Source organism: Cherax quadricarinatus, chromosome 12 (genome assembly GCF_038502225.1).
Source record: "Cherax quadricarinatus isolate ZL_2023a chromosome 12, ASM3850222v1, whole genome shotgun sequence".
NCBI classification, from domain to species: domain Eukaryota; kingdom Metazoa; phylum Arthropoda; class Malacostraca; order Decapoda; family Parastacidae; genus Cherax; species Cherax quadricarinatus.
In genome coordinates, this window is record NC_091303.1 from 13526616 (window position 1) to 13539321 (window position 12706).

The 12706-nt window shown below is 41.4% G+C and overlaps 1 protein-coding gene across 2 annotated transcripts in view; it reads left to right on the top strand.

The window, feature by feature from the left end:
- Positions 1-12706, top strand: part of LOC128686644 (uncharacterized) — a 158341-nt gene that overhangs the window by 136180 nt on the left and 9455 nt on the right. For both annotated transcript variants that reach the window (XR_011391894.1, XM_070084240.1), the window contains exon 4: positions 9088-9188. Coding sequence is in view for 1 of the 2 variants with exons in the window: in XM_070084240.1 (XP_069940341.1) it covers positions 9088-9188 (101 nt within the window). In the remaining variant the exon portion in view is untranslated. The remainder of the gene's footprint in view (positions 1-9087; positions 9189-12706) is intronic.

A 12706-nucleotide genomic window follows, 5' to 3' on the forward strand; every position in this document is an offset into this window, starting at 1 on the left:
CCAGTCAATCTCCCTGTGGTTTAATCGCCCATAACCAGCAACTTGGCTCTGCTCGAGTGAGCTCTTCTTGCCACCTCAGGAAGTGTGTCCACCATTGCTCTGTTGCTCTCTTCATATTCCTCTCTTGGCCTCCTGCAGTTCTGTGGCGGATTATACATCACTGCAATGACTACCTTGTGCTCCCCAGACTGAAGTGTACCTACTACGTAGTCCCTTCTCCAATCTCGTCTATGCCTCCCATTTTCTCGAATTTCCATTGTTTTTTTACGAGCAGTGTGTGTGTGTGTGTGTGTGTGTGTGTGTGTGTGTGTGTGTGTGTGTGTGTGTGTGTGTGTGTGTGTGTGTGTGTGTGTGTGTGTGTGTGAGCGCTTGTGCTTGGCTGAATGTGTGTGGGCTGTACCTCGCCTCCCGGCCCAAGCCGGACCGAAACGTCGCCATACGTTTCATTTTCCTGTGTGTGGGTTATTTGTTTATGTTTACCCCTTAAGTTCGTGGCTCAATTTGTAGCTACTTCATCTCAGCAGTACTCACTCCATCCTTTTCCACTTCGTCATATCAGACACAGACAGAGATGAGATGTAAACCACAGCTCCATGTCTTTTGCAGACGATACTAGAATCTGTATGAGAGTGTCATCCATTGAGCACACGGTAAATCTCTAAGCGAATATAAACCAAGTTTTCCAATGGGCAACGGAAAATATGACGTTCAACGAGGACAAATTTCAATTATTCCGTTACGAAAAATCTAAGGAAATAATAACTAGAACGGAGTATACTTCAAACTCTAACCACAGAATAGAGCGAAAAACTAATGTGAAGGACACTGGAGTGTTAATGTCAGAGGATCGCGCCTTCAAGGATCACAACAGTGTCATCACGTCTGCTAGGAAAATGATACGATGGAGAAGGAGGACTTTCAAAACAAGGGATACCATGCCAATGATGATACTTACTGCCACTTGTTCTCTCTATAGACTGGAATACTGCTAAATACTATCAACTTCATTCAAGGCAGGTGAAATAGCAGAACTAGAGAATGTACAGAGAACCTTTCCTGCACATATTAATTTCACCAAATTACCTTAATTACTGGGAACGTTTGAAGTTACTTGACCTGTACTCCCTGGAACGCAAGCGAGAAAGATATATCCTAATCTACATCTGTAAAATCCTAGAGGGACTGGTCCCAAATCTGGAAATCACTGCCAATGAAAGCAACAGAGTAGGCAGACTGTGTAACATACCTCCAGTGGAAAATCAGGGGAGTCGTGAGTACATTAAGAGAAAAAATAAGTGTCCGGGTCCCATGACTATTTAAAAGCTTCCCGTCATAGACAAGGGAAATTACCAATAGACCCCTGGCTGCTTTCAAGAGGGAACTGAACAGACATCTAAAGTCAGTCAGTGTCTGATCAGCCGGGCTGTGGTTCACCGGGAGGCCTGGTCGAGCACTTGGCCGCGGGGGCGTTGACCCTCGGAACAACGTCCAGGTAGATTCACCTTGTCTGTAACATGCGGAGCTCAGCTATTCTAATGTTCTTAGCCTGGCCGGAACGTATAGGCAAGTCTCCTACCTGTTTGCCTCCTGTTTACCTAGTAGACAAGAGATGCCTGTTCGTTAGCCGACAACAGGTCTTAGTTTGCGAAACACTTGTAGCAACTCTCAACGTCATTCTTGCAACACAAACACTAAAAGACAAAACAGTATCTTGGCTCTCAAAAGTAAAACTTTTCTTTTAATTAAATATGAGAGAACGAGACCGAGCAAAGGGCAACGAACTACAAAAAAAAAAAAAAATGTGCAGCATATCGAATATTATTATACTGAATTTCGTTCATGCTGATATTAACGAAGATAAAGTTCACAGAGGAAATAACAGTCAATCTTGAGGTGAGTTAGGAATGAAACTGCAGGTGACACACACAATACCAACAAGTTGATGAATAAGATATATTTGCAACGCTTCACTATCTTTGTTGCTGAAGCGTTAAGAGGGCATATGTGCATATGTGAGATTTTATTGTCGCAACGTTTCGCTCTCCAGGAGAGCGAAACAGTGCCACAATGAAGTCTAGATAAATGGTTCAGACAGAGAACCGACAAGTTGATAAATGTACAACACTTGGGTATCAATAAAAATACCCAAGTGTTGCGCATGTATCTAATTTATCACAATGAAATATCACATTAGTTGCAAATGTGTCCCTTTACCCACAGCTACTCTCTCACACACACACACACACACACACACACACACACACACACACACACACACACACACACACACACACACACACACACACACACACACACACACACACACACACACACACACACACACAGCAAAGGTTTGCCGAAGAATCGCAGAGTTAGTGTCACACGTTCCTAGACGCTATCTCAGGTGAACTGTAAACCCTTGCTAAGGTCCGGGTTGGCCTCCATCCCAGCGCATTCCTACACTATATTGACGTGGTATTCTTATGGTATCATGCATTCCTAATCTTAATACACATTTTTTTTACCGTTGAAAAACATTTTTTTAAATGAGGGTTACACTCTTAGGACAAAAACAGGACACATCATTCTGGAAATTAATCAAGCAGCGGAATATTTGCGTGAGTGGACATGCAGATGGTGGGTAAATGCAGTCTCCTGACTTTCACCGCCCCAGGAGAGGTGTATCAGCTACTTTGTTAAGATCTCCAGTGCCACACAAGGTAAACAATTAAGCTTGCATTGTGAGGCTCACAGGAGTGAGGAAGGGACGGCAGGTGTGGCCCGGCTGACGACCCCTGTGTGGCCCTGCTAGTGACCCCAGTGTGGCCTGGACGATGACCCCAAAGTGGCCCAGCTAGTGACCTTAGTGTAGCTGGATCAGAAATGATGAAGGATCATCTACTGCCGCTACTACTACTAATAATAATAATACATATAATGATAATTATTTTCATCATTTATTAGTTTTTTGGCAGGGTGACAAAAGATTAGAAATTAGGAAATGTTGCCCCAATATTCAGAAAGGAAAATTAGAACATTATATTTTAAAGGCAGTTGACGCAGAACTTGATCTGTTGAGTAGAATTTCTTTCACAACAGTAGCTACTGACCCAGGTTGAGACTAGTGACTCACCTCAATTACTAGCTGTCTGCCATCAACGGAGATCATTCTTTCAACATCAACACAGTCATCATCGTCCGCTCCTCAGCCTCTCCCTAGACACGTAACTTGACCTGACCTTAGTTGACTTCTCAATCTACCAGCACGGCATGGAGAAGCCCGGCGAAGACCAGTCCTGGCGAACCTACCTGTCATCTACAAACGCTGTGACCTGACATTACCTGTCTTCTGACCTCCCAATGCCTTGACCTGACTGTTGACTCTCTCTTTCTCTCTCTCTCTCCCTTTCTCACTAGTGACTTAAGAACATAAGAACGAAGGAACACTGCAGAAGGCCTACTGGCCCATGCGAGGCAGGTCCAAGTCTCCTACCGGCTTAAGCCAATGCACCCAACCTAGTCAGGTCAGGTCACATTGACTTAAGGGAGGAACACGGCAACCGACCTGGTAGCACAAGCTATCAGGTCCAACTCACACCCACCCACATCCACTCATGTATTTATCCAACCTATTTTTAAAGATACACAACGTTCTGGCCTCTATAACTGTACTTGGGAGTTTGTTCCACTCATCCACAACTCTATTACCAAACCAGTACTTTCCTATATCCTTCCTGAATCTGATTTTTTCCAACTTAAAACCATTGCTGCGAATCCTGTCTAGGCTAGATATTTTCAGCACACTATTTACATCCCCTTTATTTATTCCTGTCTTCCATTTATACACCTCAATCATATCCCCCCTAATTCTACGTCTTTCTAGAGAGTGCAGATTCAGGGCCCTTAGTCTATCCTCATAGGGAAGGTTTCTGATACATGGGATCAACTTTGTCATCCTCCTTTGTACATTTTCCAGAGCATTTATATCCATTCTGTAATACGGTGACCAAAACTGCGCAGCATAATCTAAATGAAGCCTAACCAAGGATGTATAGAGTTGAAGAACAACCTGAGGACTCCTATTATTTATGCTTCTTGATATGAAGCCAAGGATTCTATTAGCTTTATTGAGAACACTTATGCACTATTGTCTTGGTTTCAGATTGCTGCTAACCATAACTCCTCAATCTTTTTCACAATCCGTAATATTAAGATCTACATTATTTAGTTTATATGTGGCATGGTTATTGTCCTGTCCAACATTTAGAACTTTGCATTTGTCTACATTAAACTGCATCTGTCACTTCTCCGACCACTGCATCAGTCTATTCAAATCTTCCAGGAGTGCTCTAATGTCCTCGTCAGAATGAATTCGACGGCCTATTTTGGTGTCATCGGCAAACTTGCCGATGTCGCTCTTTATGCCCTCATCTATGTCGTTTGTGTAGATTGTGAACAGCAGGGGGCCCAACACTGACCCCTGTGGAACACCGCTCGTGACGCTTCCCCACTCTGATTTCTCCCCATTTATGCAAACTCTCTGCTGCCTATTTGTCAACCATGCCTCTATCCAGGAAAAAATTTCTCCTATTCCATGTGCATTAATTTTCCTCAATAGTCTCTGATGTGGGACCCTGTCAAAAGCCTTACTGAAGTCCATATACGCAATATCATATTCATTACCATGATCTACCTCCTGTAAAGTAAAAGGACGCAAGTGCAACTAATGTGACATTTTATTGTGGCAACGTTTCGCTCTCCAGGAGCTTTATCAAGCCATTACAAACAATACATGGACACAGAGGGTATATAAAGGCTCAGAGTGAGGTGCAATACTAGTGTTAATTTCAACTGTTTTTCTTTCAATAACAAGCTCTACAAACAAACCTACGGCATGAGAATGGGGTCCCCCATCAGTGCCGTCCTAGCCAACTTATACATGGAACACCTAGAGTCCGAACATTTCGCCAACATCATCCCTTCAAGCGTCACTTGGTTACGTAACGTGGACGACGCCCTCGTAATAACTCCCAAACGTTTTGATGTATGGAATCTTCAGGCAAGGCTCAACGCATTTGAACCGGCGATCCAGTTTACACTAGAAGAAGAGTCCAATGACAAGCTACCTTTCCTCGACGTCCTCATTCACAAAGTAGACAACATCCTAAGATTTCAAGTTTATCGGAAACCCACCAATAAAAATGATCTCACACACTTCTATTCCAGTCAAGATACCAAGACCAAAAGAGTCATCATCATCGGGTTTTTCCTAAGAGCATACCGAATTTGTAGTCCTGAGTTTCTTGACGAGGAATGTACATACATTCACCAAACCTTTACTGAGTTACATTTTCCTTCTTTTTTCATCAAAGACTGCAAGAAAAGAGCTCTTCAGATCATTAATTCTCCACGCATCAACACTACTCCCAACAAAGTTATAATTCTTCCCAACAGCCAGGTTGCACTGAACGTCTCAAAAGTGCTTTCACAAGCTAACACCAGAGTCGCCATCGCTTCTAGCACTTCAATAAAGGATCTAACCAGGACAAAATCCAAGCACCACGAACCAGTCAATGCAGGAGTTTACACTATACCCTGTGGAGGCTCTGACAAGATTTACGTATTAAAATGGTATAAAATACCGACAGGTTGTTAGGTAAGACACATATGCAACAGTTAGGTATCTTTATTATGAAACGTTTCGCCTACAGAGTAGGCTTCTTTAGTCGAGTACAGAAAAGTTGATAGAAGCAGAAGATACTTGAAGACGATGTAATCAGTCCATCACCCTTAAAGTTTTGAGGTGGTCAGTCCCTCAGTCTGGAGAAGAGCATTGTTCCATACTATGAAACAATATGGAGATGAAGTGACAGGATGGAGCTTATATAGCGCCAAGAGGTGAGACGTAGGCCACTAGGAGAGGTAAGAACTCAGATGTTGAGAGGTCGGGTCCCTCTCAAATCCAGCCGCTCTCACTAGTGGAAGTTGTCGAAGTTGATTGCAGGTCTGTACCAAGATACCCTTGTGTTGCAGTGTCTGACAGATTGAACATTAAAATGGTATAAAATACCGACAGGTTGTTAGGTAAGACACATATGCAACAGTTAGGTATTTTTATTATGAAACGTTGCATATGTGTCTTACCTAACAACCTGTCGGTATTTTATACCATTTTAATGTTCAATCTGTCAGACACTGCAACACAAGGGTATCTTGGTACAGACCTGCAATCAACTTCGACAACTTCCACTAGTGAGAGCGGCTGGATTTGAGAGGGACCTGACCTCTCAACATCTGAGTTCTTACCTCTCCTAGTGGCCTACGTCTCACCTCTTGGCGCTATATAAGCTCCATCCTGTCACTTCATTGTTTCATACTATGGAACAATGCTCTTCTCCAGACTGAGGGACTGACCACCTCAAAACTTTAAGGGTGATGGACTGATTACATCGTCTTCAAGTATCTTCTGCTTCTATCAACTTTTCTGTACTCGACTGAAGAAGCCTACTGTGTAGGCGAAACGTTTCATAATAAAGATACCTAACTGTTGCATATGTGTCTTACCTAACAAGATTTACGTAGGTGAAACAGCAAGAAACCTCGACACCCGCCTCAATGAACACATTTACGCATGTAGGAACGATAACTTGAACAACGCCTGTGTACAACACCGAAATTCCACCAATCATCTCATGAAATTCAGAGACGCCCAATTAGTGATCAAAGAAACTAACTTCCGTAGACGCAAGTGCCTCGAATCAGCACTGATCGCTGTTTCGAATACAATTAAACAAAACAACGGCAGCTTCACCATCTCCGAAGTCTTAGCAAGAATCCTCCTGAAAACAGTAAACCCTGCCATCACATAGTCTCTCCTGTTATACTACACAAAGCACATTACAGAGAGTGAACACTGAAACAACCTGCCTCTTTCCAGTCTACATTTGTCCAACCTATTTTTATGTTACCCAAGTAATAGCTTTTATATCCTTTTACTCATGTACGAATTAATTGCTCTACCATATTGTATTACTTTTGTCACTACTACTACTACCACTAGTGAGCATCGAGATTGTACCTCACTAGTATTGCACCTCACTCTGAGCCTTTATATACCCTCTGTGTCCATGTATTGTTTGTAATGACTTGATAAAGCTCCTGGAGAGCGAAACGTTGCCACAATAAAATGTCACATTAGTTGCACTTGTGTCCTTTTACTTTACATATTGTCGGTAATTCTACCAACTTTTTTTACAATCTACCACCTCAAATACCTTAGTGAAAAAAGTTAATAAATTCGTAAGGCAGGAAAGCCCCTTTGTAAAACCATGCTGAGATTCGTTGATTAATTTATGCTTTTCAAGGTGGCTACGAACTGCCTCGGCAATTATTGATTCCATAAATTTTCCCACTATGGAGGTTAGGCTTATTGGTCTATAGTTCGAAGCTAAGGACCTGTCACCTGCTTTGAAAATAGGTATCACATTTGCCATTTTCCACTTATCTTGCACCATGTCAGTTTGTAGTGATATGTTGAAAATATTAGCCAAAGGTTTGCTAAATTGAACATTAAAATGGTATAAAATACCGACAGGTTGTTAGGTAAGACACATATGCAACAGTTAGGTATCTTTATTTCGAAACGTTTCGCCTACACAGTAGGCTTCTTGTAGGCGAAACGTTTCGAAATAAAGATACCTAACTGTTGCATATGTGTCTTACCTAACAACCTGTCGGTATTTTATACCATTTTAATGTTCAATCTGTCAGACACTGCAACACAAGGGTATCTTGGTACAGACCTACAATCAACTTCGACAACCTCTACTAGTGAGAACGGCTGGATTTGAGAGGGACCTGACCTCCCAGCATCTGAGTTCTTACCTCTTCTAGTGACCTACGTCTCACCTCTTGGCGCTATATAAGGCTCCATCCTGTCACTTCATCTCCATATTGTTTCATTCCATGGAACAATGCTCTTCTCCAGACTGAGGGACTGACCACCTCAAAACTTTAAGGGTGATGGACTGATTACATCGTCTTCAAGTATCTTCCGCTTCTATCAACTTTTCTGTACTCGACTGAAGAAGCCTACTGTGTAGGCGAAACGTTTCGAAATAAAGATACCTAACTGTTGCATATGTGTCTTACCTAACAACAAAGGTTTGCTAAGCTCCTCTTTACATTCCTTTAGAGCCCTTGCATACAGTTCATCAGGGCCTGGGGATTTGTTAGGTTTTAATTTATCTGTTTGCCTAAGGACCATGTCACTTGTGACCCTAATCGTGCACAGTTTATTATCGTCCTGTTCTACATAATTTATCATTTCTGGAATATCGCTGGTATCCTCCTGTGTAAAAACTGAGAGGAAGTATGTGTTAAAAATTCTACACATTTCCTTATCACTGTCAGTGAGCTGACCCGAGGAACTTTTGAGTGGGCCTATCTTGTCCCTGATCTTACTTCTGTATACCTGAAAGAATCCTTTTGGGTTAGTTTTCGATTCTCTTGCAACTTTAACCTCATAATCTCTTTTTGCTTTTCTAATTCCCTTTTTTATTTCTCTCTTTAACTGAATATATCGATTTCTTAATTGCCCCTCTCCTCTTTTGATTTGCCTATATATGCCTCTCTTTTGGCCAATCAGATATTTTAATCTATTGTTCATCCATTTAGGATCATTTTTGTTTGATCTGATTTCCCTATTTGGAACATAATTTGACTGAGCAAGTATAGACCGAAAAGACTAGATTTTATTTCATTTTTACTGAGTTTTATTTCTCGACCATGGTAATGTCATTCTTTCCAGAAAATACTTAGCATTGTTTTGCATTAAGAGCATGAGAAGGAAGGAATACTCTAGTAGGCCTAATAGGTCCATGCTAGTCAAGTCCAGCTCACACCTGCTCGTTTACCTGTCCAACCTATCTAGAGTAACTCACGAAATCGTAATGACACGATTGCAAACAAACCATGCCACGGGCGTCGGTCTGGATTTTTACGACATTCTAACTGCGGGTTCATGCCCGCCCGTGGTATGGATTGTTTTATCCAGAGTAACTTTACTGACCTGCATCTTCTCCACAGGCTGGATACCACCTCTCGAGCTGACAGCGGCTTATGCAGCGAAGATAGCGAAAGAGATGACGACACGAAGACGTCTGACAGATCATCCGACCCCACTTCAGGTAATTTTCTTTTTCAAAACACTCATGTAAATATTCAGAAAAAAAGAGTGACTATTCTCAACGCTGCAGTGATCATTTGCAGCGAAAATCTTTGTCCTTACGGTCGGCTTGTTGCATGATTTGTTAGGTTGAATGATTATTATCACCCGGTGTGACCAGCGCCTTTGACAGCTGATATTAGTCAGCCCTGAGTGTATGAGCCCCTTGTACAGAAAGCTCTTATGCTCGTCGCTCATAGATGTTCTGCAGAATCGTACCTGCTAAGATTCTGCAGAACATGAGCGACGAGCATAAGAGCTTTCTGTAGAAGGGGCTCATACACTCAGGGCTGACTAATATCAGCTGTCAAAGGCGCTGGTCACACCGGATGACAACACAAGGTGTTACACAGGGGTCTGGCTGCAGACCTGTGGTCGACACACAGCTGGGCTCAAGACCACACAGGACACATGGAAAACTGCACACACACACCTGCGGTACATGCCCGTTGTGTACTCTCTCCTATCCAATTAAAGCCAAACTAGTCCACGGCCGTATCATTGCTACTTACGCTACCTCCATCGGCACTAAACCGCTGTTCAACAGCAATAACAGCGTGCGGTCTCAATAATTTTTGTAGTAGATAGGCTTTAATCCTAATAGTATACCGAACAATTCAAAATACATATTTATATTTATGTACATGCATTGTGAATAGAAGTGTATGTAAACCAAAGAGATGTATTTCTTATATATATATATATATATATATATATATATATATATATATATATATATATATATATATATATATATATATATATATATATATATATATATATATATATATATATATATATATATATATATATATATGTCGTGCCGAATAGGCAGAACTTGCCATCTTGGCTTAAATAGCAACGCTCATCTTGCCATATAGGACAAGTGAAAATTTGTGTATGCAATAATTCCGCCAAAATCATTCTGAACCTAACGAAAAAAATATATTTCACTGTGTTTGCTTAGTATTAAATTATTTTAAACAAATCTAAAATATATTTAGTTGAGTTAGGCTAAAATAAATTGTTCTTGTTATAATAAGGTTAGGTAAGTTTTCTAAGATTCTTTTGTAGCAAAATTAAAATTTTTTTACATTAACATTAATAAAAATATATATATCTTTAAACGTATAAGAGAAAATCTTAGAAAGGACTTAATTTTAAATGAGTTCTTGCTAATTGACCAGTTTTACATATTCGGCACGACATATATATATATATATATATATATATATATATATATATATATATATATATATATATATATATATATATATATATATATATATATATATATATATATATATATATATATATATATATATATATATATATCAGTTTATTCTAATCCCATTTTGCTTAAGTAGTATATTTATTAATGGTATACAATAGCGACAGGCAGATGAAAAAGACACAACCTTTGATATACCTTACCTTTGAAGCGTTTCGAGAGTTTCTCTACTCTCTGAGCCCGACCATGGGCCAGGCTCGTCTGGTGCTTGTCTGGTTAACCAGGCTGTTGCTGCTGGAGGCCCGCTGCCCCACATATCCATCACAGCCTGGTTGATTTGGCACCTGGTGAAGATACTTGTCCAGTTTCCTTTTGAAGGCTTCTACACTTGTTTCAGCTGTGTTTCTGATATCTTCTGGTAGGATGTTGAATAGTCTGGGACCCCGGATATTAATAGTGTTTCTTTCTTGCCCCAACCTCACCCCTGCTTGCCACTGAGTTTATTTTACACTTCCTCCCATATCTCTCACTCCAGTATTTTGTTATGGTAGAGTGCAGACTTGGGACCAGGCCCTCGAGTATTTTCCTGGTATATATTATCATGTATCTCTCTCTCCTCCACTTCAATGAGTACATGTTTAAGACTTGAAGGCGTTCCCAGTAGTTTAGGTGCTTTACTGGCTCAATGTGAGCCGTAAACGATCTCTGTATTTGTTCCAGTTTCGATATTTCTCCTGCTTTGAACGGGGCCGTCAGCACTGAGCAATACTATTCTAAGTGAGGGAGCACTAGCGATTTGAAGAGTGTTACCATCGGCATTATTTTCCTTGTTTTGAAAGTTCTCAATACCCACCCCGTTATTTCCTGGCTGTCGTGATCTTTATCTTGTTATGGTCTTTAAAAAAGAGGTCAGCTGACATAATTATTCACAGGTCTTTTACGTGTTCCTTACGTTCTGTTTGTGACCTTCTTGAGTTTTGTATATAATGCTCCTTTTGAGTTCTTCATTCTTTCCATATCTAAGCCGCTGGAACTTATCACCATTGAACGTCATGTTCTCCACTGCCCACTGGAAATCCCTGCTTATGTCTTCCTGTATTTTTTCAGTGTCCTCTGCTGTAGTGATTTCATGCTTATTTTAATGTCATCTGCAAATGATGATACAGCAGAGGTGCCAGGACAGTGCCTTGGGGCACTGAGCTTTTGACCTCGCTGATGCTGGATCTTGCCCTGTTCACTACTACTTTTGTGTTGTGTGTGTTAGGAACCCGAAAATCCATCTGCCTACTTTCCCCGTAATGCCCATGGCCCTCATTTTGTGGCTATCACTCCATGATCGCATTTGTCAAACACCTTTGCATTTGGGTAACTGTACTGTAGAAATATTTCTCCTGCTCAGCAGGCTTCTTCAGTCGAATGCGGGTGTGACTAATATGCTGGAGACTGTTGAAGGGGAGATTTTGAGGTGTTCAGTCCCTAACTCTTGATTTTTTTCAGTTCCAGAGCGTTGTGTGTGTGTGTGTGTGTGTGTGTGTGTGTGTGTGTGTGTGTGTGTGTGTGTATGAGTTTGTGTGTGTGTTTGAGTTTGTGTGTGTGTGTGTGTATGAGTTTGTGTGTGTGTGTGTATGAGTTTGTGTGTGTGTGTATGAGTTTGTGTGTGTGTGTGTATGAGTTTGTGTGTGTGTGTGTGTGTGTACTCACCTAGTTGTACTCACCTAGTTGAGGTTGCGGGGGTCGAGTCCAAGCTCCTGGCCCCGCCTCTTCACTGATCGCTACTAGGTCACTCTCCCTGAGCCGTGAGCTTTATCATACCTCTGCTTAAAGCTATGTATGGATCCTGCCTCCACTACATCGCTTCCCAAACTATTCCACTTACTGACTACTCTGTGGCTGAAGAAATACTTCCTAACATCCCTGTGATTCATCTGTGTCTTCAGCTTCCAACTGTGTCCCCTTGTTACTGTGTCCAATCTCTGGAACATCCTGTCTTTGTCCACCTTGTCAATTCCTCTCAGTATTTTGTATGTCGTTATCATGTCCCCCCTATCTCTCCTGTCCTCCAGTGTCGTCAGGTTGATTTCCCTTAACCTCTCCTCGTAGGACATACCTCTTAGCTCTGGGACTAGTCTTGTTGCAAACCTTTGCACTTTCTCTAGTTTCTTCACGTGCTTGGCTAGGTGTGGGTTCCAAACTGGTGCCGCATACTCCAATATGGGCCTAACGTACACGGTGTACAGGGTCCTGAATGA